Source organism: Bombus flavifrons, chromosome 1 (genome assembly GCF_040668555.2).
Source record: "Bombus flavifrons isolate JBK064 chromosome 1, iyBomFlav1_principal, whole genome shotgun sequence".
Classification (NCBI taxonomy): domain Eukaryota; kingdom Metazoa; phylum Arthropoda; class Insecta; order Hymenoptera; family Apidae; genus Bombus; species Bombus flavifrons.
In genome coordinates, this window is record NC_138442.1 from 9,017,330 (window position 1) to 9,044,429 (window position 27,100).

Genomic DNA, 27,100 nt, shown 5'->3' on the forward strand with positions numbered 1-27,100 from the left:
AGCTTTCAGACTTTCCAAAGTATTCAAAGTACTCAAATACCAGAGATTTCGGATTCTTAAATTACTAACTTGCCAAATTTCTAAAGTTTAAAACTGCCAAGCTTCCAAAATATTGAATTACCAAGTTCCTACGTTCCCAAGTTGCCAAGTTCCTAAATTCCTAAATCCTCGTTGGCAAATCCTCTTATTCGCTAGCTCTCAAATTCCCAATAAAATCAACCACAGAATAAACAAATTTCTGAGATTCCGAGAAATTTGCAAAAATTTCCACAAGCTTGATAAATTTACAATATGAACATTCTTAGACTGAGATTATTATAAAATTTACAAATATCCAAGCTGTTTGATACTAATTCAACTAGCTAGATGTATTGTAGTTGATCCAAAATCGATTAATCTCAAGGTCACCCCAACCTATCCAAGAATCAGCTCACCAATAATCTCTAAGCCTCGAAGCCTGGAAGCTTAGCTTGATCAATACTGATCTATGGTATTCGGCCAGTAATGTATGGATCCCCGTGATATCGTGGAGAACACGATTTACTGCTTTGAGTGGTTTGGGCAATGCATACGAAGATATCTTCCTTTTCCCCTTAATGGACTCTGTATTCTCAGTCTAAAATGCTTAGGTAAGCATCGACATTCTCAGGAAAAAGAACTTATATAACGCTACAACCATCGACTTTAACTTTAAAATACACAGCGTTAAATATAGTAAATATTAATAATAATAATAGTAATAATAATAATAATAATAATAATAGTCGGTAATTGGAAAAATAAAAAATCTACCACTAATCTTAATACATAAAACAAGAGCGAGAAATAAGAAAAATTGTCCATCATTGAAGAATCTTTGCAAGACAAAGTAACATTCCAAGAGCAACGATACATCAATGAGACTAAGCGAGTCTGAATTTCAATATAATACCAAGGTGCATGCGCACGCCCAGGTATTCGAACCAGACTCGTATTGAATCTTTTCCCGGATGGTTGACCTTCTACCCACTATGATCATCCGAAGAATGTTAGAACACACCCCTTAACGGTGCATTAGCAAGTCCATCGTCACTATACAACGCTCCTTATTCTCTTCTTACAATGGTCTAACCCCTTGTTCTCGCTATATTCACAGCTGAAACCGCCGGACCAACAAAAATCGATGATTCGGTAGAATAATTCGCGAATAAACGCCGCTCGTAAAACGATTCGAGTGTTACCTTTCGTCGTGCATCGGAGGAAGAGTGAACCGATAGCGTGAAACTACCAACGAAGGTAAGATGGAGCTTTGTGTTTGCGAAAAGTAAGAAACTGAATTAATGGGATGTTATATAGCTAGAGAATTCTCCTTTGAAGAATTGGTTTGAAGTGGTGTTGGGATGAGGGCGATAGAAGATATTTAAGAGAGGCTTCTGTAAAAGACAAGACTGTAAGATGAAAATAAAGAATAAAATGTTTAAGGCCTTGTATATTAGTTGTTAATATTTGAAATATTATATAAAAGCTAGCGAGTTTCTGCTAATTGCAGTTTTAATTTTGTTCGTGTTTTGCATGATTCTCGAAAATGAATTTTTTTATATAATACATAATGTCTGTAACGTTATGTTACATTATTTCTATAGTCTATCACCACACATTATCATCACCTGCCACTACCTACTATTACAACAATAGATGATAGTGTGTCTGTAATTTTGAATCTATGAATGTTTATTTAAAATTCTTCCATTGAGACTATATGAGGTATATTCGTCACTGAGAAATATATTCCTATTGGCGTACCACCTGATGTAGCTGAAAGGTCAGCAACCTGCATTGTAGTTACATTAGAATCTCTCCACTAGTGTTTCTTATATTTAAATGCGAGTACAGATCAGTATCTACTAGAATTTTAAAAATATATTTTCTCAGTTTAGTAAATTATTTAGATAAGAAGATTAGATAAGATAAGAATTGCGATATTTTAATTCGTTATTTGTAATGTAAAGCAGAAGATTCTAAATACCATTTGGAAAACAGAGTTCCATCTTTCACGCGAGACACGTAAATCGATAGAAATTCCATTTTCAGCGATAATTCAAAGCGGTTTTATCCAATCTAATCATCGCTATAACTAAAACACATAAGAACTTTCACAGACTCAAAAATTCGAAGATTCGATTGAAATCTGCAGAACCAAGCATATATATAAACTTTCAATTAATTTCCACAATAACAAAAAATATACGAACAGAATTCATAAAAAATGATGCAAAGCACAAAAATAAAAACCTTGAAAAAATTGTAAAATACTAATGTTCATTAAAAAGTATATAAAGTACTGATATTGCTTAAAAGAACAATTTCCTGCAGAAACATAGCGAGCAGATGGAAATTTAGAGGCACATGGACACTGGTTTTGCACCGCAACGTCCGCACCATGAATGGACAGGCAAGTGGGCCCGCAATGGGAACACACACGTGCGTGGAACAGCACCTACGACATGGTGTGGTCGCGTCACCGCGTGTACACGAGAATCGGTGAATAAGCACGCGATTGTGTGCAACGCATAATCATGTTATTATACGCGACTCTTGTTCCCGTGGACTTGTTTCTTGCTTTTCTCCGGTGTTCACTATTCTCTGCATGTTATTTATCAGTGTCATCAGATCCTGACGGTTCGTCGGTCAACGTTTAACGCGTCCTTAACACATGGTGTTAACCGTGTCGCTTAAGTAATACGATTATCGATGCTCTATTAAACCTATATAACGTCGTACAGTTCCAGAGTTACATAGTTATGTAATTACATATATTTTTTACATTTTATTCTATTTTCTTATCATTGAATTATTGTATTTTTTTACTTCGTTAATACATTAACACCATGGAGGAACTTTTCGGGAAAACGATCTATAAGATAAAATGGTGATTTAAGTAAGTTGTTTTGGAAGTTTTAATTCTATTTATTTTAATAAAAAAAGGTACGTAACGAAATTTTGTAAACTTAATGAAAATGAAGATGTTAATTGTCACTTACTTTTGCAAATTATCAGACACGTACCGTATTATTTAAATGTTCCATCGAAGGATGTAAACTACTCGAAACGGTTAACAGGGTATTGCGTAATTTGACTCGTTCTAGTTTTTCCAAGTCGACTTTATCGCAGAGACCACGTGAAGCAATGTTCCAGACAGCGAATAGAGAGTCCGAGGTTGCGTAAACGCCATGTTGTCTTTTACGTGCCACGCGCGGGACCATGCAAATCGCTTGGAACTATCGTATTTGCATTTAATGTCTGTAGTTCTTGAAACTCCAAAATTTTGGATTTAACGTTTCGTTAATATTACGCTACCTTCACTCGTTTATCTTTATTTAACATAACTCTGAATGTGAATCTAGAGCACACTTTACAGCTAGTCTAAATTGCACTTTCAATGAAATATAAGTTTATGGACCTTGTTAAACATTAACATAATCGTAATTTTGAAATATTCTGTGATATAAATAAACATTGTTAAATAAAAGTTGACGCTATTTCGAATTACAACGTATGGTACTATATTTTTTCTTTAATATATATACTATATATATATATATATTTTTTTTTTTTGGTTACGTATATGTGTATATTTAATATAATATACTTTATATATCTATTAAAAAATTACAAATATTTCTGATCCACTGTTTGAATAAAATATCTACGAAAGAAGACCAAATATTCTTTCTAAAGCAACTTCCTAAACTTCATCGATTCTTATACATTTAACCTTAAATCTTTGTTCGAAGTTATGATTCTACCACCTACATAAAAATTAATTTCAGAATTCAAAATTATCACTATTTTTCTTTAAAATCAAGCGTGTTAAAGTACCTTCCTTCATTACGTTACAAAATTCTGCCAAACTTCCTTAACCTCGCGGCATTAACCTTAAACCTCCACAAGCGTTACAATTAGACGTGCAAAAGTTAATTCTATTCATTTGCAGCTTCTTGTCCCTAACTTCGTTGAAACCAGCACGAAACGAGGAGGCACGCAAAAAACAAAAATTAAGCACACGCGAATAACGCGAGATATCCAAACATTCTAGCGATCTCCACGCGCGTGGTCGCGTTCGCAATTACACGCGAATAAAGGAAAGGAGGAAGGAACCGCGAAACAACGCCGCGGTCGCACTTTCTAACTCCTCCGAATCGTGCACCTGTATAAACGGTCGCAGCACGAATACGATATAACCCGATCGTAAATTAAAGCACTAACAATACATATTGCTTTGGCCGCACCCTATGCTATATACATATGTATGTAAAAACTTAACCTATACTCGTTAATCTGTTCTATCAAATAGACCTGTTGTATTAAATTTGTCTTAGTCAAAATTAACATATACTTGTTAATCTATTGACAGAGGAAGATATTTTAATTCGTCATTCAGACAATAATTTAGGTAACTTAAACATCACCTATCTTCCTATTTTCATGTTTGTTACAAATATATCATGTTTATATTTCCAAGAATTCTTAACCTAACTGAGATTGATTTGTCTCTATATGATTTCATAATTCTAGAAATTCTTGATTAGAGGGCGATTCGACTAATGAGTTAAAAATTTGGACATATATACACATAGGTGTCAAAGAGATAGGAAGAAACAAAAAACAATTCTGAGTTCATATCATATAGCCTTGAAAGAAGCTTTAGATCCTTATCTAGCTAGAAATATCTCAAATTATATATATATATATACTTGTTTTGACGCATGAAACGTATGAACATTAGCTTGTCGTCGATTTTACGATCGTGCTATATTATTTTCCGCGAACTATAGACGCGAATCATGAGAAACAAGAAGTCGATAGTATAAATCGAGTACATCAAGCAGGATTTTTAATATTCAGCAATGAGTCTGTTACGCAACCGTGATTCGTCGGCAGCGAAACGCGTCCAACCGTGATCTCATCACCGTTCCGCGAAAAGACTGTAAATATTTTATACAGACTGCTCGAAATGCTGATGGTTGCTGGTAAGAACGTTATTCGTATACAATCGCGAGTTTACGACTTATGGGTGCGTTTTTAGTGAAAAAAATTGCTAACGAGAATATTTAGTATATACATAATTTATAAATGAGATAACCTAACTATGAATTTTGTAAATGTACTTGTTACGTACAAAGTACAAAGATATACACATAGTTTTATATGTATAGATGTACAATTAAAGGTTAAATAAAAATAGAATCGCGATTGCAAGCATAACAAGTATTACGTATATATCAGCATTTAGAATTTGCATGCAGAGTATTTGTATTCAAACGCCTTGACACGCCCAGAGATTCAATAACTATATTTAAAATAGAAAGAAAGGAAGTTTTACAGCTTCACGTGGACCACACCTTTTAATAGAAGGTGTTCTTATATGTATACAATATGTGCTTCAAAATTTGAATAGATACATTTTACAATGCTAATAATTATTTCTATTTATAGTAATAATAACGTAACAGTAACTTAAATAGACTAAGCACATAAACTATACTATTCTCCATAATAAAATATACCACACACTTCAGAAAGACTCAACTCTATAAACTTAACCCAATCATTACTCTAACCCATAATCATAAACATCAGCATTCTAAAGAAGAATTCAAATCTACAAACCTATCCCAAGCAGTGTCATTTCCCATAACCATAAATATCTTTCATTGTAGAAGGACTCAACTCTACAATCCTAATCCAAGCATTACCATTTCCCATAATAATAAATATCACCGATCCCAAAAAGAAGAACCTCAACTCTATAAAACGTTACCCCCAAAAGATTCCATTTGCCATAACAGTAAATATCATGCATCCGAAAAACATTCAGATGTATCTACGAACCTTAGATTTCACCTGACTAAAACAAAAATATCATATAAGATAGGAATTCAACCTAGAAAACCCTAGCGAACCGCGCGAAGCATCCGAACTACGCCTGGCCGCAGTCTGGACGTGAATTCAAGTTCAGCCAGACCAGAGATAAAGTGTCAGTTGAACCTGACACCAGGACTCGCTCAATCTAAACGGAATTCGATCACGAACAAGATCAACCTTCCAAACCTAGCCCAAACTCGATCCAACGTTCCCAGACAACGCCTCAAGCACGTACCTTTTCCTCTGACCCTCAATATCGAACCAGATAGTTCCCGCCAGCAATCACTGAATTCCTCGGTATGTTCGAAACAACACTTCAGCTTCCGATCTTTTAACTTACGCCTATAAGTAAACTGCGGATTTTTATGCATATTCATATTTTTGTGAATATAATGAAAAAAGTAGACCGTCAAAAGAAAATTATTTTACTTACCAAGGATCATAGGAAGCACTATATTTTGAGTTGTTTATGTATTCTTTCATATTATGTGCATTCTGTATAATTTTACAGTTTCAAATTTCCTATAAATGCATAAAAATCCTCAGTTTAATCATAAAATATGTAGATAGAGATATATATAAGACACTGTATGAATGATATTCACAAGATCGACAACGCGATCGCGATCCTTTAGACAAGACGAGTACGCGCGCGCAGCTGCCTGGCTGCAGGGCAACTGGTACCGTACTGGTACCAGTCGGTCAGACGTACGGCACCGTGAGTACGCGGACACGGTGCATGCCGGACAGGTTGTGTGTATCGTTCGGCGTAGATGGTCAGGTGGTATGCGGCCGTAGCGAGCTGTGGCGCGATACTGTGGACCCGGCTTAAGGCTTTCTAACCGCAGCCTCAGAGCTACATACACTGTGCTCCTCTCGTTCGTTAACTGAAAGACAAGTTGCAGAGATAACAAATTGATATATGTATAACTACCTACATATGATCAGGAGCCGATTTCGACAAGGTTATGATACAGAGTGAATACGTTTTCTGGCGAACTCAATACGTCAAAGCAATCAAATATATATATATAAATTCTGTACAAATATAGATTCTTATGAATGTATGCAATTCGGCCTTCGGATGTTTTGTTTAGAATGAAACTTCGTTAAAATATCCATAGCTTTAAACACACTAATTTTAATTTGATATAATATTAGTTTGGTACTGCTTCAAGAAGAATAGATATCGATAATTGATACCGAGTATCTGGAATTTCTGTACGTATCGATATTTCCTATTGTGTACTTTGGTATCGAATTAATCAAATATCGTTAATAGTATCGATATCGATTCGATTGCTGCTTAGTATAAAAGCAACTATATATATGCGTACATGCACCTTCGCTCAAAAATCTTGATTAAAATTATAAGTGAAACTTATTGTGATTATAATTCACACTGTAAATCACAAAAGAAGATATGCTACTAATATATCAAGAATTTTGTGCAAAATGTAATGCAAAATTCATAATCTATTTCAAGTATCAGAGTTCTATTAAATAAGACTTTTAAGCGGGAATGAAGTGTATATGTGTATGGAATGAAAATATGTAGTGTCATTGTCAATACTGCTTTTAAGTTAACCAACAAGAGGATCACCCGTTATACCGCATCACAATCGTCGTCATCCTCGTCGTTGTCGAAGAAATCGCTACTCGTCCACCTCCACGTTTCTTCTCTGCATCTTTGGGAAGTACATATCTTCCTTTCCTTTCCACGTGTCCCTCATGCTGGCCCCTTCTCCGCGCATCATTTCAGTAGAAGGGGCACAGTAAAGTTAATGCCCAACAACAGGAATCCAGCTCAGGTGTGGCCGAGTTCCTTCTTTCTTCTCCTTTCAGGAGATGTTTGTTGTCATCCCTATGCTCGTTTTGGCGTTTTCGGATATTTCGGTGACTCTCGAGGTTAGGTTGCATAGGCCTGCTTTTTTAATCTCTATGTCTAAGATGACGTAACGCTTACGTTAGGTTAGAAAGAGAAGGATTTAAATGACTATATATTAGATTATGGATTAGAAGGAGATAGAGAGAAGAGATATTTGTTGGAGGTTCGATTTGTAATGGTAGGTGGAGACGCTGAGAAATTTGTTGATTGGTTTCAAAGGGGTGCTATTAATAGCGTGATTAGATATGTTGGAGTCATATTTTGTAAAAATAACAAACTTAATTTTAATGGTTTCCTCGGATCTATGACCTGAAAAGAACATTATATTTCAATACATATTATTAAAGTATAGATAGTTTTACGAGGAATATATATACAAGGGCATTAATATTCTCTAAAATAAAGGAGCTAAATATATATAAATGTTTTTGTACCAAAAGGTTTTTAATATATATCTGAAGATATATACATTCATATTTGCAGCAGTTTTTATAATGCATTTACCAAAGTTGAATTGATAACAGAATTACGAGGATATTCAAGATGACTCAGTAAATGAAATAATGCAATTCTAACTATTTTATTACAGTCTTTTTGGTATTCAACACATGTATATATCATAGAAAATTACTTTTTATATAATGTAATTTAAGCTACAGTATTCACATGTTAGTCTCTTTAGATAAAAAATATTTCATAAAAAAATGGAATTCAACTAATACATACCAAACTACAGAACAAAACCTTCTTTTGCAACATCTATTTAAAAAGTTTTTCTAATAAGAGACACATTCCACGATGCACCTGGCGGTATGCAACATTACAACGCACTACGTTTAAAGGTTGCGTGTCTTCAGGCGCTGCAACACTCCGCGCGAATAAAAGTAATTAAAATGCATTAGTTGATACTTCAAATTAAACCCTCCTTCGTGCATCTTAATTAAAAAGAGAAAAAAATACATAAAATTAATTAAAATACCCATATTCCCTTTAAAATTAATTTAAGGGAGCGAAATAACACAGATATGTATATCCAAACACAAACACATATAACTACATGCAATCAAGCATAGTAAAGGTGGCCATCGTGAAAGAAGCATTTCAGAAATGCACCTTCACATTAGCCAGCATACTCCAACCCCGCAATTAACTCGTCCACTTCAGAAACGTCCAACACACAGACACACGGCCCCATGTGACCTTTAAGGGCAATTAACGCGACGTTAGTGGCTCCTCTTAAGTGCAGTGGAATCGGTTTCGACTCAGGTATATTCGGCCCTGCTAATCGCCTGAAACATCGTCCACCTACCCGACGAAAAGGTCTCCTTGGTTACTGGTCGAGAAAATGGAGATTCTGTCTCGTGTTTTCCACATAGATCCTACTGCCTTTCCACCTATAAATAGGGCTTCTATTTGAAAGGACAGCAGTGTACTATCGAGTGTCTTGTGGACAACTACTCTCGAAATTTGTAAAGCTGTTTGTATTTTGTGTTTACCAAGACTTATCCATCTTTCTTTTTTCTTTTCATTAAAAACATGCTTTGATCTTTCAAAAAATTATCCGATTTTTTACATTTTACTAAGGGAATCTTTAGTGTTTACTCTTTACTAAGAAGCGACTTCGACATTTTTATTTCACTTTTAAATTTTACTAACAAGAGCGTTCGATTTTTTTATTTTATCAAGATCCTTTGATCTTTACGTTAAGAAACTAATATATCATCGATATTAAAAAGAACATCTTTCACCATGAGGTTTATGATCACATTGACGCTGCTTCTAACGATACTTTTCGTTGCTGATGCATTGGATTTGAACCGATTTTTCTGGCAAGGGGTACAACCGCAGATAACAGAGGAGGTTCAAATGATCGAAATCGTTCGATGGCGTCAACCAGTTTGCGTGGAACCTGCAAAGGGAGTATCGCCGTGTCTGGAAGGTCTGCGAAAATCCCAGTCAGAGTACGAGCGTGCCACCAGCAAAGGATTGAAAGGAGAAAAAGCTGGATACTCGATATTGGCCGACGTCCAGTCGAAGTCGAGCGTGTCGTCGCTGGAACAGGAAGTTTCAAGCAAATTCGAGTCTCCAGAGATGGTCGCTTCGTTTCCTCTGGAGCAACTACAGCCTTCACGTAGCTCTGAAGAATTCTTCACAGAGAAGCCAACGGAATCGAATCGAAGAACATCTATATTGACGGAGGAACAAGGAAGAAACATCAGGGAAGGGAAGCACCTTCCACATTTGGAAAAAGTGACCAAGCCAAAACAGATTTACATCACTAAAGTTCTGAATACTCCAGTCACTGCTACTTTAGTCGCTCATAATTGTCTTCCTGATATTGGCATACCATTGTGTGACGATCAGGAAGAAAATATCGAACCTTCAAAATCTTCTCAGCATGTAAAACCTTCTCTAAGTATCACCTTGGCTAATCCGAATGAAAGTGCTACCTTAGATCTGCCCAGAATAATTCATAAACCTTCGATAAAATCAATCGATGAAATGCAAGAGAAGAAGCCGGAAATCGTCATCAAGAATCCTGATTTCGTTCAAACATCCACGAGTTTTACTTTGGATCATCCTAGCACCACTCGTGCCCCTACTTTGCAACATATTGTGATTTTAAGAGACGACAAACCTGTTGTTCCGAATGTTGTTCATAAACCTGTGGTTCTTAATAATCTCCTGCCTTCTCGTGTATTTGAAGATCCATCGCAGAAAGAAAATAGTAATCAGTTTACAGGGCTTGAGGATGGGAAATCGTGGAAGGAGGGTGAAGTAGACGAGGCACCGAAGAAACAAGAGATTTCCCTAGATCATGTTCAGGGTGTCGATAAATTCAATTTGGGAAAAGGCAAACCACCAGTTGAGGAAGCGATGCCTTTGGATTGGTTAAGGGTGACGGATAACGTTAAGGAGACTCAGGATGCCGCAAATCCTGATGAACAGGTCGAAGTTAAAATTGCGACAAAAGAAAAGTAAAGAGTAAGCGTATATAAAATAGTACGAAGATCAAAAAATTAAAAAAAATAGATCTTCAATTTATTGTACAAGTGTTTTACGCTTTACAACTTTATTCGTTTATACTTAACTCTTGCCGGTCGAACTTCTGGTATAGCTCACCAATACACCTTCATCATTACGGCCATAAAGTTGGTATAGTAAGAGGAGCTGTAATAGAAATAGTAATTAACGGAGCGTGCGTCGCCCGCTGTGCGAAAATAATTCCGACCACAGGCATAATCATAAAACTCGAAACTCTCACGACCGGAAAGTGTTAACATGTAACTCTTGATTTTCTGGACAGAATTCAGAGAATAAAAATTTAAGAAATACACGGGTTCCATTCCAATGTTTTGACCTTGATTTTCCCAGTACTAATTATATTTTCTATTACATAGAAACGATATTTCTAATCCTTAAGTTACATTTTCTACCTCTGTTACTAAGTTACCAAAAAAGTTCGTAGCTTTTTTAATAATCGACGTTATATTCCCTGTTATATTCAATGAGATTGGAAAGGGATTATTTATTCGGGACTTTCATAAAATGCTGCTTGATAAATAGTTTCCGTTGCATATTAAACTCATCGATTATCCAACTTTCAAACGTATGAACTCAAGAATATTAAACAAAAGTCAAACGTCATTTATTCTGTAGCACGCTTTATTCAAGCCGCCTTACGTTACATACAGCAGTAAATAAAATCGCAATGTCGAAACTTGCGATACCTCGTGCGCATCGCGCGCGCGTTAAGTTAAAAATTACGCTATGCCTACTCCTAGTCGATAGATAGTCGCTTAGCAATTATCCCTCTATGCGTTATCACTTTGTCGTCTTAGTTTACATATCACATTATATATATACTATTAATATCATACAGTAGAACTCCATTTATTCGAACGAACTTTTAGTTAGTATCCGATTTGCATCAATTTCTTTTACCAATTATATCCATCTATCTAAACGAGAAATTCTAAATTTGTCCAACATTTTCACATAAATGTCATCCTACTGCTCTTAACATCAAAATGAAGCTTAAAAACTCTCGAACTCAGAAATTCGATTAACGAAGTCATCGCGCGTAATCTAACCTACGTTCCACGTCCGCTTCTTTGTCCGTTTCTTTGTCTCCTGAGATCAACGAAGACGAAATACGTGTACCTAATTCGAATCGAGATTTATGAATGACACCAATAAATGCACAGTATGGATACCGACCGATTACGATCGATGAAAGGATGCGATCGAAGGTAATTGCTATCGAAGAATGCAGATTCTTATGGAAATTTATATTTTTATGAACGTGACTAAACTAACCAATGTAGAAATTTGGTTCATGCTTGCAAAAATTATTTCTACGCTAGCTTATTTTCCGACGAGGCATTTTTTTCAATAGGTTTTACGTTTCATTTGCATATTACCAAATTTTCGTAATTATACGAATGTGGTATTAAATGATATGGAATTTGTTACATTTGAATCTAATCAACTAGTACGTATAAAAGTGGTCTAATAAATACTTTTATAGTCTCTATCAACATCGTACCAAGTATTATACTATTTTGAATATTTATATATTTTTTATCCATGTATGTTTTTTATTTGTTTTGTATATTTTTGCATATTACGCGAATTCTGTTCAATTTTATACTTCGAAATTTCCTGCACATACATAAAAATTCACAGTCTAGTAATTACCATTCGTATTCGCGGGATTCGAGGTGAAATTCGAGGGGGAGAAAATATATTCTCATGCCTTCCGCGGTGGAAACTGGCGCGATTTATCGGAACAAGGGATAGAGTCGAGACGTTTTTCCATGTATAAACAGGATTGGAGAATAGACGAAGAGAAGAAGAAAGGAGAGAAAAGAGGAAAATTGTGAGAAGGAGAAGAAAAAAGATAAAAGAACGTCGGTATCCACGAATCTGGCTTAACCCTACCGCTTTTCAATCTGTCAGCTCGTCTTCGTTGACAAATTTCGTTCCAAATTTCAAGCAGGATCGAGGACAACGGATTCCTCTGGCGAATATTTACCCTATTGCTTCCGTCACGGTGAAGCTTTCTCGAGAAGGTGACTTGGGCGATTTTTACGATCTACGATTTATTTTGTGATTTTTCCTCTTGATATCGCGTCGTTGTTTGTGACATTCAACGCTTTGCCAATCGTACAGCGAAGTATAAGTACGTTCAACGATATGCTGCGGTTGTAAATTGTATGTATTAAAAATTATGTTACTGTTGACTAATTCTGTAACGATCGATGGCGGTTTCCTATTTCGCGTAAAATTGTTTAAAATACCGCGTGGATAATCAAAATATTCTATCACGTTAGCAGAATATGTTATATCACATTAACGCAATTTTACAACTTCACTATGTTGTTGGACCTACTATAATCGTTATTAACGAGGGCATTATTTCTGGTTTTAATACATCATATTTGTATTATATTGTGTATACCGCATTGTTCCCGTGAAAGTTTGATATATAAGGTGAGAATATTCCAATATTGGTTTTCCGCCTAAATTTCTTATAAAAGCCATGTTAGACGATTAATTTACAGATTATTTGCCGCGCAAATATTCGAATTCTTCGAGCCGTAAAAACCCCAATTGGCAAAGCGTTAATCACCACGCGACCATTCAAGATCTCGATAGAATAACGAGATGTAAAGCTGAATCTCCACAATTTTAATCGTCACACTTATCGAATTTATGGTAGAAATTACAGGTGCATGCATCGAAGTCTCATTTCTCGTCTTCTTAAAGCGAAAAACGCTTACGAAAATAAAAAGTAAAGGAAATTTTTGTCGGAATTCTGGTGAATTCAACTCAATATCGTTCAAAGTCGTTTCGTTTTGCGATTCCTCGATCATTCGCGATTTCTTAATCCTTTATCGAAGAACCAGAGAACATTGTTGCCGATTGATGCCGATTGTTGAAGTTCCTACTTGACAGTTTGATCGTGCACAGTTCCGTAGTCTACTTGGAATTATCATAATCTCTTCTTACCCCTACGTTCTTCCCTCAATGTATCGTTTTAACCTAGTCTTTCGATCGAAACGTTTTCTTATACATACTACTGTCTTCTAAACGACGACAATTCCACGCGATTTCGATACTTCATTCTCGACGCTGTTTCTGGCGACACGGTTTTCTGCCATGTCGATTTCGAGCTATCGGTCCTACCATAAAAATCGTTATTTACAGATGCAACATTAGATTCTTTACTGTAACTTGGAATTACTATATTCGAAACGTCTTCGCTAGTATCAATTTCGTCGTCGATAACATTTAAGCTTTTAAACTGCTTCTTTTGGCTTTTAGAAGCAGCAAACTGGTTCGTCATCGAACTCAAATTTTCTCCATTATGCCTTAATTTTTGTACGATCGTTTGACCGGCAATTCCACGAGTTTCTGTTCCGTCGGAAATTTCCTGTGCCGAAGCTGATATCATTATCTCTCTCTTTCTTCTGAATGCTCCGAAAATCTTCTTCGTGACTGGAAAATCGTGAACAATTCCACTATTATCTCTGGTCGTCCGCGCGTCAGAGATCAATTCTTGGAATTTCTTGGAATTGTCATAATTCAAAATTTCATTCGCAGGTTCCTCCATCGTCTCGCGTTCGTATACTAGCTTATCGTTCGAAATTGCCGGAATTGCTGGAGTTTCTGGAATTGCGTGTAGTCTTTGATCAGCAGCATTGACCTTCGAATGATCGTGGAATTCTTTAGACAATAATTTCATTGAGTTTATTTTGTCATGGAATTGCAGGATTGGAGGATTGTCTACACTTGCAAAAGACGACGTTTGTGACGTGTTCTCGAGTGTTCTTCGTGGCTGAACGATCGATTCGGTGGAATTAGCATTGCTGGAAATGAACGTGTTCGGTGACGACCCGTTTGTATGGCTTATATTGGCCGCAATTGCGATTGGTGTCGTTGCCTTTGTCGTGGCCGCGGTCATCAGCCCTTCCATACGATCCTGAATCGATTCCAAGAAAGCTTCCTTGAAAACGCGTTTTTCCTGAAAATGATAAATTTCACGATTAACGTGAGAAGAGGAGCAAATATCGTAGGTAAGAAAATCAAAGAAAATCAGAGAATATAATTAACATTTGTGGAGTAAGGGAAAAGTAAATGGAATTTTTGTCTAGGAAACTGAAGGAAAACGACGAAGCAAATATCAAGATTTTGCAAATGAGAAAAAGTTGAAGAAAATTTCGAAATCTTTTGAGAGAAGCTTGCAAGAAAAAATTCATTTAAAATTCTGCTGAGAAACGTAATAGTATCGTGGTAAACTTGTGTTACGAAATAGGAAAGAATATTACTTCACGAATAGTCACGCTTGATTACTTACGTTTCGTGTTTTAGACGAAACATGATTCCGCAACCGCGTCATCATGCTCAGCCATCGAGAATAATTGAATTTCGGAAACACGAACGGTGGCTTTGTCACTCCTTTCACGGTGAAGGGACGGAATTTCTGTACATCTACGATTCTGTCCAGGGAAATTCCCTCGCAGGAAGGCATTGAAAAGGGTATCCTGTTTAACGATTCGATAATTGCGTCATAATAATGTAATTCTAACATATTAATTCCGTCAACACTGCTGGATGAATAATAACATGTAACATAGTATCATATATATGCGATACCTATATTATTATATATTTAACGATATCGATGGAATTCTAACATGACAATGTTAATGGAATCTGAATTTTAATTGTTGTAAATTTAATTTTTTAATTTTAATTGTTGTATCTCTATAGAATTGGAAAGAATTATTTATACCTCGTGCATCCTTGAGTCACTTATGTTTTATAATACTATTAAATTATATGATAAATTTATAATATTATACTGTATATAATATATACGATGCACGAAATATACACAATCTTTGCTGATTTTATAAAGATACAAAAACTAAAATACAGATTCCATTAATATTATTAAACAAATAACGATGCGTGGTGTAAGAGTGCGTGAAATACGCACGCTTTTGTTCAATTCAATGAAAAAAATAAGAAACTAGAAATCGAAATCCATCGACATTTTTGAGTTAGATTTCAATAAATATCGTTAAATAAATGAATAGTATAAGCGATTCAATGACACGTAACGGGTAATTTTTTTTAATTCGATAGTAGTAGATTAAAATCCAAAAGGGCGGAATAAAAATATTATTTCCTTCTGTTGCTGAATATCTTATCGATAAAAGATTGGAAGTAAGGAAGTAAAAATTTTACCTAGGTGGTAAACAGCCCTCGATAGTATAAACTACGACGTCCATCGTGGATGGAATATCGACGTTTCTTCTCGAGCGTTGCGTTGTATCTTTGTTGAAAGAATTTCGACTACTCGTCGGATCCTCGGTCGAATTTAGCATCCTAAAAAATGAAGACTAATTTTTAATATCGCTATATTTTACGTTATCAAAGTTAAGAATGAACGATTAACAATAGGAAGAGGTTTTACAATTTCGAAATACTTGATAACAATACAAGCAAGCTTCCAACGTGATACTGAAGATCAGATTACTTCTTGCATATTAATATTTACCGTCTATGACAGTGATTTGATATTTTGAGATTTATTTTCTCACGATACTTTTTTCTCAATATTTTTGTAATTTTAGGCACATGTATTTGCATATGGAGATTTTTCTGAACTTTTTATCTAATATTCTTTATTTATTTCCTCCTTTTATTTTCTTTGTTTAAGGAGAAAATTCCCATTTGGATGGAATCATGATCGATGCTTTGAAATTTATACAAACACCACTTTATGATCCTCCAGCGAGGCCACGCCAGCTAATGGTTTAATACTATTCCATCTATCAGTGTCAAAATCCTGATATTCCATTCAAAAATTAATATAAAAATTCTGATATCGAAGTAACTCACCATTTAACGTCGCAAGCTGGTAGATCGGGATCAACGAACAGGCATTCGTAGATTGTGGAGGATGTGGATCGCTGCTCGAGGGTTAAAGCGCCGGGCAGACTGTTTCTCTTGGAGAAATTTCCGTTTGTGCCGCGTAGCGAAAGGGATTGACTCGTCGAGTGCATCAGGATGTGGAGCACAAAGACCGCCGCGAAATTGTTCCTCATTGTTCCCATTGTCCGTGAAAAAGTCTCCTCGCGTCTGCGGAAAGTTCTGCAACGTCGGTGATTACTCTTAATAACGTTAAGATATTGCTGCCAAGGAATTTTCGTCGTCCACCGTACGACCACCTTGTTAACTCTATTTGTCTGTGGTTTAGAAAATAAGAAGTCGTTTATCTTCCTATAAAACTTGAAAGATACGCAATCCTTTCTGTCTGCTTTTTTCAACTATTGTATTTTTTTACTCTCATCACTGTGTATCTTTATTTTATTACGCTATCGTTAGTCTACAGATTTTTATGCAAATTCTCATCTTTGAGAATATAATCAAAAAAAGTAGAACCTCGATAGAAAATTGAGTTACCTACCTATGTATAATACTTAATATACTTTATGTTTCTCGATATTACGTGCACTCTGTGCAATTTTGCAATTTTACATTTCCTGTAAATACAGAAAAATCTGCATCTCTATCACGTATCAGCACAGCAGTAAAATAAAGTTATACAATCAAATGTTAATACCATAAAATAGCACGTAGCTCGTAAGTAAATTTTTTGCTCAAAAATATCAATCACGCCGAAGTACAGCCAGTCTCTCTGAGTAAAGAAAACACGCGACAAGATTAAAAGGTATACACTTCGCAGCCGTTTGAATCATGGCTCTGGATAACGACAACCACTTGGTAATCTTTTCGAGATCAAAGAGGCCCGAAGATTCGAAAGGACCTCGTTACGAAGAGATTGCGAACCCGTGAAAATTCCCTCATAAATCGTAACACCGAGGGGAAGGACGACGAAGCTCAGGGTCAAACGTGAACTAACAAATTCTAAGAAATCGCCGGATATCGCGCAACTTCCACTAGAAATATTGCAGAACGTCTACCAAGCATTCAGCCATCTCTGTAGAGGATAAAGTGACTCGTAAATAATTTTCATAATTCGGAAGAGAAGATTGCAGCTTGAATCTTAGTACTAAATAATAAATTAATAAATAATATAATAATAAATAAATAAATAAATTTTAATAAATTTTCTTGTACGTATAGAGAGCTGCGAATCATAGTAGTACACATTAGTCCACTACTGTTTCTCATGAAATTGTATTCTGTTTGTTATCGTAAACAATCCATTATATTCTCTCGAGTCGTGGAAATGCGTCGAGACAAAGGACGAAGTCGTAACTTAATTAATTATGAAACTAAAGGTAACCGGTACTTTTCAGAATTAATGTACGCGATTAAATCCAAATCTTTAGTTACTTTGTCATATTGTGCAAAAGGAGGAAAAAATGTCCTCTCTCCTCTCCTCCAAAAATGTTCATTTCAAAGATATATGGTGCTATCTAAAAAACCACGTTCGTAACTCAGAAACTACAGGACATAAAAATATCAAAACGCATCCATACGTCCAGCCCTCTGCAATACAATAAATTTCATTTGAAATATTTCTTCGTGAAATCGATAGATATCAAGTTATTTCGGATGATCATTCATTCTTACTGACTCACTCCGTATCATTGTCAGAGATAATATTTTCCAACGAATAAGTTACATCAATTACGTTATATTTTGCGTAATCGTAATTATTCTCGTCTTATATTCAGCAAGCACGAGTCCGATGAAATTTTACGATACCCATCGGCGATACTTAACGCGCATACGCAAAACGGTTGAACAACAATTTTCGGGGTCGAGGGCGGTTTGTCTTTCTCAATGTGATGCCGCCAGCCGATTGAATTTAACCCGTTCAATGTTTCAAGGGGGTCATCATTACTCGCCGATGGAAACGGTTTGCCTCGGCACCCATTTTCCTACGATCTATCTGCGCTGTACCACTTTGACCAGCGATAACAGCCGAATTATCATTGTTAACCAGCTATTAGCGGATCTGGTGTCGTTGCATTAGCGTATCGTCTAGCCCGCATTTATTCAAGCGCTCGTTTCGTCGACCGCGATCTCTCACGCCTGTTTAATTGTCGGAATTAATAAAGCATCGAGGCCACTGCGTTTCTATCTGTTATACGCGATAAATAATCGGAACGTTCGGGCGGTTAAAAATCGACAGAACGGATATGACGCGAAACTAATTGACGTTGATCGCCCACTTCTTTCCTATCGTTAAACCATTCCTTCGCTATTTGGAACGATCTAACGCGATTGTAATGTTTCAAGAATTTCCGCACGACGATGGAATTTATTGCTGTTACTTGTTGATGTCTCATCGTTTAAAGTCGCATTTCCTCATATATTATTAATAGACTGGGATATTTATGTATTTATGGAAACCTGTAAAAATGCAAACATGATACACGACATTCTAAAGTACAAAATATTGAAATAGTAGTACTCATTATATGGTAATATTTAATACGTGAAAAATATCTCTGTCGAGTTTCTATTTATTTCTTTAGCAGAGTTTATAGAGGTATAATTTGCACGAATATCTCATCTAGACATTAGAAATTACTTTTTGTTAAATAACGCACACGTATGTTTTCAATTTTTGCTCTAGGCTCTTAGTAGCCTGAGTCTGCTGGAAAAGTATTGCTTCAGGTAATCATTGTATTTTTTTTTTTAGATTGCAATTGATTTTAAGACTGTAACAGTTGCAGATGCAGTTAATCTGTTGAATATATGATGGATTAAAAATCATAGTGGTGTAACTTTTTTCAATAAATCATCCCTTTAGTTTTACGATTAACCAAGTTATAATTTAATTAATTCTATCTCGCAATGCATTTTCATGACTTGAACAAGTACGATGAATTTTCTTTCTTTTTTCTTCTTTTAAGTAAATGCAGAACGATATTCTATGAAAACTGGCAATTACACTTCTAGAAAAGGCATCGATGAATAGATATATTTCATGAATAGATATCCTATTCATTATCGTAATTTACATCCACCTCGTGATTATATGAAACGACAGATAACCGCACAGGTAACCATAAAACCATAGAAGCGTAACGAATGACAAAATTTATATTCGCTTTATAATCCGTTATATTGACTTTATAATCCTGTGTTACTCTATTTAAATGCATATTAGTGCATATACAGGGTGTCGATAAAATTCTCTATTTAATGGCTTTTGCTCAAATATACCCTTTGTTCTTCAATTTGTATTTACTTCCCTCCGACTATAGATACGTATACTTGTACTATGTATACTTTCTGTACTGCAATTTCAAATCTGTTAATCACTGTTCAAATCATTTGTCGTAATAATTACCAAATATCATCTTTAAATTTTAATTATCAAATTATCAATAGACTATGGATTTTTATGCATTTATAAAAAAAATTGAAAGTGAAAATTTGCACAAATTGCACGTAATACGAAAAAATATATAAAATGTGTCCAAAGCGTAGAGTTCTCTTAACGCTTGGTAGGAAAAAAAATTTTCCACGGAGTTTATACTTTTTTCTGATCATCGGTGGCATCTCCGCGATTTTTCCAGGTTCTTTCTGCTTCGAGCAAAAAGCAGAAGCGACGTGAGCTTCGTTACGGCGGGTTCTCTCGACACGAACTCGAGCGTAGTAATCGAAAACCGGGACTGTTCCGCTCAGTTTGCTGGCAAACAGAATCATTATGTCATCTACGACTGGTTAGCGTGATAACGACACCATCAGCATGTTCCTTCGTTCACGTGTCGGCCTCTCTCTTCTCACGTGTAAATGATTTTCATGACCGTACCGATTAATAGGATTCGTCGATGTCGGTCAACGATTTCCGTCACATGAAATTCGTGTCTTTCCACGCCATAAAACGTTCCGCGTTTCTTCTCACTGATCCTCCAAGGAACACAGAATCATTCTGTGAAATATAGAAGCCGCGAACCGAATCGAGTGATCGATACGTTTCTGTTAAAGATCATCTGCTTGCTTTCGCGAAATTCATCGTGTAGAGAGTACACGGAAGAAGAATCGAGTAATTCTTCTGGATCTCCGATCTACGTTCTCGTTTGCTCGAATTGTTGCTCGTTATCGCTTGATTAACGCTCACAATTACGCACGATCAAAATACGAAAGTTGTGTGAAAGCAATGGAAATAAATAAATAGTTCAAGGCAAGATTTTCATCCATATAACATGTAAAGAATCGTTCAAAATCTGTGGAATGCACCCTTGTAAATCTATGAAATTACCATGAAAAACACATGTAGCTCGTCTTGATCATTCTACTAGTTCTAGCGTTAAAGCGTTATTAGGTTAAAGCGTTAAGTTTATAATAAATCCTCAGATCATTTTCTACTCTCGAAGGAAAGAATAGTACAGGAATGATGAAAATTTGCCGCAGACAAGAAATATATTGTTGGAATGAAACTATTCGTTAAGACGATAAAGATTACCGTTATATATATATATTTCTCTATTTTTTCTCTATTATTTCCCTATATTTCCAAAGAAGAGTTCTTTAATTAAAAGTGAGCAGAGTAGAAGACAGGAAGAGTCGATGCTTCTAATTTTTAATAGAACGCGTTCGTAGAAACGGCTGCGTTCTATGGACGCCGCCACATCACATAGAATTAATTCTCCACTTGGCTAGATCCATCTATGAGTCTGCCTACGAGCCGTATCTCTTGATCGACTATACGAATGATTATTTGCGAACGAGTCAAAGATCAAAGCCAGAAGCGATTAACAGCTGGGATTCTTCGACCACGACCCATGCTCTCGTGAAATTCGAACGATTTACAAATCTCTGTTCTCTTTCTTCTCCTCTCTGTCTTTCTTCCTCTTTTTTTCCTCTATGTTACTCTTGTATTATAAACTATGAACTATAAACCGATGGATTTAACTGGATTACGAACTATGAAACAAAACGATAGGAGATCAAACTACGAGGTCGCCGACGAATTACAAAAATCGGAGAACGCGAGAACGACCTGCCATTGTATCTGACGGGGATATTCCTCGAATAACAAGATCGTGTTTACGCGCGATCCGCGCGCGACGAACTCAAGGAGGAAGCGTCGTCGCGACCATGATAAAAAGGAGACTCGTATTTTAAAATAGGAGTACACGAGTTTAGATACTTGTTGTATACGGCTGGTCGTTATCGACGCTCACAGAAACACGGAGTGGCAGCATGAATCGTAGCGGCACCGATCGTTGATCCACGAATCCCACACTTCGCAAGCCAATAAGACAAATTTAGAATTAGACGTACATAGATCTCAACGAATTTCTTGGTAATTTTATCGATGGCATACTTGTAAGCGGTGTCGATAGGCGACTATTTCAGGCTTCGAACGTACGTTTTACAATTTCATCTGGTCTATCGCAATGCATATTTAAAGAAGGAAATACGAATAAAAAGCGAGATTAGAACGAGTGGTAATCTTAAAGAGAGACGCGATCACACATTTTGACATACTTATTGATAGCATAAACGAGCGTCGATAAACGTTCTACGTTTCATAATACGACCCCGTGTATCGTAATATATTTTTCAAAATTTGTAACAAATCAACTCATAGGACAGAGTAATTTGTTCGTTTCGCAGATGAACATTAATCTTCTACTTGTGCAATGAAACCGAGACAGAAAACGAAGATTATCAGTTTCGTATACAGATTAACTCTATCCTTTTTTCCAACTAACCTACAATAGCGATTCCAAACGTTTCATCTGTAGTGTATCTCCATTAAGAGAGCAAATAGTTCGCATCAAACGATTCATCGAATCGTGTCAACGGTTCTCTTTATCCATTCTCTTCAACCAGAGAACAATACTATATTACGCGGTGGCTGGTATTTCCCTTTAAATCGAAATCCCTCGGATCTCGTCAGATGTTTAGTCAGACTGTTTGCAAGGAATCGTCATCGTTTAATCGCGTCTATTCTACACATCGTCTACGATGGTATGTCAAACTTGTTGTGTACGCCAACGTGCACCTGATTTCGAAGCGTTTAGTACCACGTTGCATTCCTCTGTGCCTGGCCTCCGTGCGACAGATTGCCGCACGTCACCTTACATCATTGCCACCGTGTTCGTCGTAATAATGCCATTACACTGCGACACCAGCCGTCCTCGGTTAGACGATCGATTATTCTAATTGCGTTAATAACCGTGGACAACCGTTTATTGGCAGACACGGCCAATGCTAGCCGGAAACAGCCGTCCACTGCTGCGAATCCGCGTGATTTCGGATCCGATCCTCTTGTGATTAATCGTTTTTAGGGTATCGGAGGATGGATGGAACGTTCAATGAGAGGATACTGATCGATTACTCGCATTCTTTCGTTTCTGTTTTTCTTTTCTTTTTTTTTCTCTTGTGGTTCTACGGTCAAGTTTATTTATTGGATCTAACGAGCAGCTTTTTTGTTGTTTTTAATTTAAGAACAGAGAGAAGATATATCATGGGAATAGGTTTACGGTGAATTTTATCGCGGGTTCGATTCTACGAGTAGTTTTTCGGTAATCTTAGATTTAAGAGAAGAAAAAGAAACTGCTACGGATGTAGGTCTATGGTTAATTTTATTTTGGGTTTAATGAAGCGAGTAACTTTTTAGGAGTTTTTTGTGCAACGAAAGAGAAAGAGGGAAGATAATGAAGAAATACAAATAGAAGAATAGTTTGTTAACTATCGAAGGAAATGGTTACAATTGAAGAAAATGTTTGAGAGAATAAGATGGATGGTTTGAAATAGAATACGCTATCTTTGTAAGTAGAGCGATAAACAGAATTGCACAATTTTTTTAACTTTCGACTAATCAGATGATTAATTATCCTGTATAAAAAAGAACTATTAAAGTAGAAGAACGATTGAAATAAACAACTTTTTTCTGATAGGAACAAAATTTTAAGATATACGTATAAAAATCACTTGAAAAATCTCACTAATATCATTGCATCGACATTAGCGTGGTATCGATACTCTTGGTAGTATCAAGTACTAAATAATAGATGCACAGAAAATTCCACCTTTTGCGAATAAACTGAAGCATTTTCCCCCAAAATCGTGAGTCATCGAGAAAGATCTAATTTGTCGTTTTATCGCGGTAGGTCGGTTTCTCGTTGTGCGGTTGCACGCCTCGCTAATTGTTTATACTCGAATGGTCGTCCGATATAAATTGCATCGCGTCGAGACGTATTTTTAATGGTTCGTGGGCGCGTGTATAAATAGTATACCGTGCCGATAACCCGTTCTTTCTTTCTCTATCTCACTCTCTTCCTCTCGTTCCTCCACTTGCCACGATCGAACGTTTCTGCTCGCGTTCTGATCGCACTGCCGTGACCCTAGTATTTACTACTCTCTCGTTGCTACTATTGCGTTTACTACAGATCTTGTTGCTATTACCGGGTTACTTCTTAATCCGCCACCAAACCAATTTTTCTTCCAACCACGAACGTACTAATAAAATAATACAAGTTACGACACTCTTACGTTTGGAGAAAGTAAGAAGCTGAGCATAATTTGAAAAGTAACGATAGATAATGTTACAGATTATAGTACATTGTAATTGCAATTTGAAAAAAATCGATCGAGTTTCATTGTTTTCGTTGAAATTTACACGGGCTGCAATACCCTTAATTTCTCTTAAAAGAGCGCGGTAAATATAATTTAAAAAATGGAATATTTAGATCTTTGTTTCAGCAATAAACCTAATAATATCATAGCACTACCTATAATACACTCTTTTCTAGTTTTTGCTTGTTAAGGAAGTGATATTTGACGAAGAGTATTTTTGAGAATTTCGTTGTGAAGGCTATTAATGTTACATATTCATATTGGTGCTGATTATGAAGAGTATTTAATCAATTAGCTGTTGAGATCTCTTTGAAAAATGTGTAGCTAAAATGTGTGGCAAAAGGCAAGCGATGACAAGTATACTCGTCAAGCACGGAGTATGCCTGGCTGTTATAATGTAAAATTAAACTGTAACGAAATGACTGTTTTATTTTTTCATTTTATTATTCACAGGGCTCGTCATAACGCAAAATATTGCAATTTCTTCATAAAGAGTATACTCGTTAAAAACAGAGCTAACGGGTCAGAGAAGGCTATTTGCATTCTACATAGAGTGCAACTTTTTGTTCTTTCATGGTTAAGGGAATAATATTTTATGACAGGTAAGGAAATATCTTATAATATTTATATCGGCGAAGTAATTGGCAAGCAATGTCAGAACAATGAGCATTGAGTTACACAAAATGCTACTTAGGTTTAAAGATTTCATCGTCACTTTCTAATTACAATATTCTTCTAATCCTAAGCCTCCTACTATTTCCGTACAGAAATTTCCTTCGCTGTCTTCGTGTCCAAAATTGACCTCAAAAATATCTCCACATATTTTGAACACCCTATACACTTCCTTTAACAATACTATCGAACCACCAAAGAAAATAATCTTAGAGTGAAATTTTCTATACTACCAAGTAATGCACGAATCTTTCATGATCTACATTAAACGATCCAAGACCTCATCCTTATTACACAAGGAATCGTCGACCTAGTTCTTAACTGTTGTAAATGCATTTTTTAAAAACGTAGAATTAACCAACCCACATATGTCTCTTTGTATGTTACAAAGATTACAAATTCTCGATAATAGAATGAAAATTCTACTTGGAAAGCATGAAATATTCAGCAAGTATTCTTCATAGAGTCCTAACTCCACACAATGCTATTATACCTCGCAAACTTTAAACTCAGTTCTCTCGGTTTACAAACTAGCGTAGTAAAGTAGAATAGTTAAAAACTAGAGCAACGGAATGTTACACGCGTAAGAATCCTCCCTCTAATTGGAAACAATTGGAATATATTATCGATTGCTCCAAGAGCAAAACACCGGCTACATAACACGATATCTGAGAATCTCAGCGAAGGTTCTTAGTCGTCTTGTAAAGGAATATTCTATCGCCGTGAAAACAACTCGCTACTACGTCTAATGTCTTTCTATTTCTTTCCACTAATACTGATATCAAATGGAATACGAAAGAGGCGGCGACGACAGAGCAAAACAGAGAATAAATTGCTAGCTGATTGAACGCGAAAGCCGGGGCAAGCGTTGAAAGAAATTTTCAAATTGCCACTGGTCTCACGCTGAATGAAAAGTAAATTGGATCAGCGTTCCTCCGAGGGTCGCGGCGGCCGTCACTTAATAGAAATGCAGCATGAAGGAGGTTAAGGAACACCAACTTTTCCACGAGTTCTTATCGAGCACATTTTTAATCGGACCTCGTGTACGGCATTCTGTGCCGAGCTTGTCAGTTTGGGGTCAGAAAAATATTCCCAGCGTCTCGGTAAGGTTACCGAGCGTCGCGAGGGGATTTTTCTTTCTTCCCTTACGCTACTTTCAGTCCCCTGAGTCGCCGCCGCTTCCTCCGTCATTTCTTCCCGTGATTTGCATTTTCTATATGTACCAGTGTGTTTGCAAATTCTTATGATTTTAGTGGATTTTTGTTGACATGACTTTAATTCTTTTTTTTTTTTTTTGGTAAATGATGTTCATTAAGCGTTTTTAATAAAATGGTATTAGAATTATTTCTTGAAAGATTGGGGAGTGAAATAGGAAACCTTTTTGGCGTTTTCTGTAGTAATAGAAATGGTGTTAGAAATATTCCTTGAAAAATCGCAGAGTGAAATAATAAATTTTCCTGGTTTCTTCCATTTTTTTAACAATAGAAATAATAGAAATGGAAATAATATTAGAATTATGCTTTGAAAAATTGGCTATAAAAAACGATATTAAAATGTTTTTTGGATGGAATACAAAGTATCGGATAATTCGAATCAGTCAGCCAGATCGCAATTTCAATAGCCAAAACAATAGGTAAAACCTTGCAAACCCAACTTTCATCGTTTTAATTGTAAATCAATGGAATTACAAAAAGTCTTCTTACCCGAAAGTCGCTCAAGCAGAGAAGAACCCTCCAAAATGAGTCTCGCGATTAATTAACTCACTGCACATCGACGTTCTTCCGCGTCTCGCGTACGTGTCGATGTCCACGTTCGAAACAGAAACGATCACTACCCGATCACTCAACAGTTCCACGAAAACACGGTATCTCGACGTTCGTATGATCACGACACGTATAACTCCAAATAATACTAGCTTATGGTAAACGTGAAGCAATTGAATGATAGTCAAGAGCAGAAGCAGAATTTGATATTTTCAATGGTTTTTAATATCAAATTCAAGAAAAAGTGATATTAAATATTAAATATAAAATTTAATATTAA

General features: G+C 36.0%; 2 protein-coding genes across 11 annotated transcripts in view; both read right to left on the reverse strand.

The window, feature by feature from the left end:
* The window catches only part of LOC138185223 (uncharacterized), a 49,097-nt gene extending 42,377 nt beyond the window's left edge, over positions 1-6,720 (reverse strand). Inside the window, exons 1-2 of one of the 6 annotated variants that reach the window (XM_069124065.1) lie at positions 6,510-6,720; positions 6,338-6,426 (exon numbers count right to left, since the gene is read on the reverse strand). Coding sequence is in view for 3 of the 6 variants with exons in the window: in XM_069124029.1 (XP_068980130.1) it covers positions 3,045-3,242 (198 nt within the window). In the remaining 3 variants the exon portion in view is untranslated. Of the gene's footprint in view, positions 1-3,044; positions 3,295-3,858; positions 4,070-6,139; positions 6,276-6,337 lie in introns of those variants that run through there. The other 5 variants (XM_069124029.1, XM_069124020.1, XM_069124039.1 and 2 more) reach the window with 5 other exon arrangements.
* Positions 6,721-11,440: 4,720 nt separating this feature from the next.
* The window catches only part of LOC138184429 (uncharacterized), a 28,645-nt gene continuing 12,985 nt past the window's right edge, over positions 11,441-27,100 (reverse strand). For 2 of the 5 annotated variants that reach the window (XM_069122363.1, XM_069122352.1), the window contains exons 2-6: positions 26,761-26,968; positions 16,709-16,960; positions 16,052-16,192; positions 15,156-15,342; positions 11,441-14,822 (exon numbers count right to left, since the gene is read on the reverse strand). In XM_069122363.1, the coding sequence (XP_068978464.1) occupies positions 13,875-14,822; positions 15,156-15,342; positions 16,052-16,192; positions 16,709-16,923 (1,491 nt within the window). In that variant the 5' untranslated portion in view covers positions 16,924-16,960; positions 26,761-26,968 and the 3' untranslated portion in view covers positions 11,441-13,874. Of the gene's footprint in view, positions 14,823-15,155; positions 15,343-16,051; positions 16,193-16,708; positions 16,961-26,760; positions 26,973-27,100 lie in introns of all 5 variants that reach the window. The other 3 variants (XM_069122334.1, XM_069122344.1, XM_069122373.1) reach the window with 2 other exon arrangements.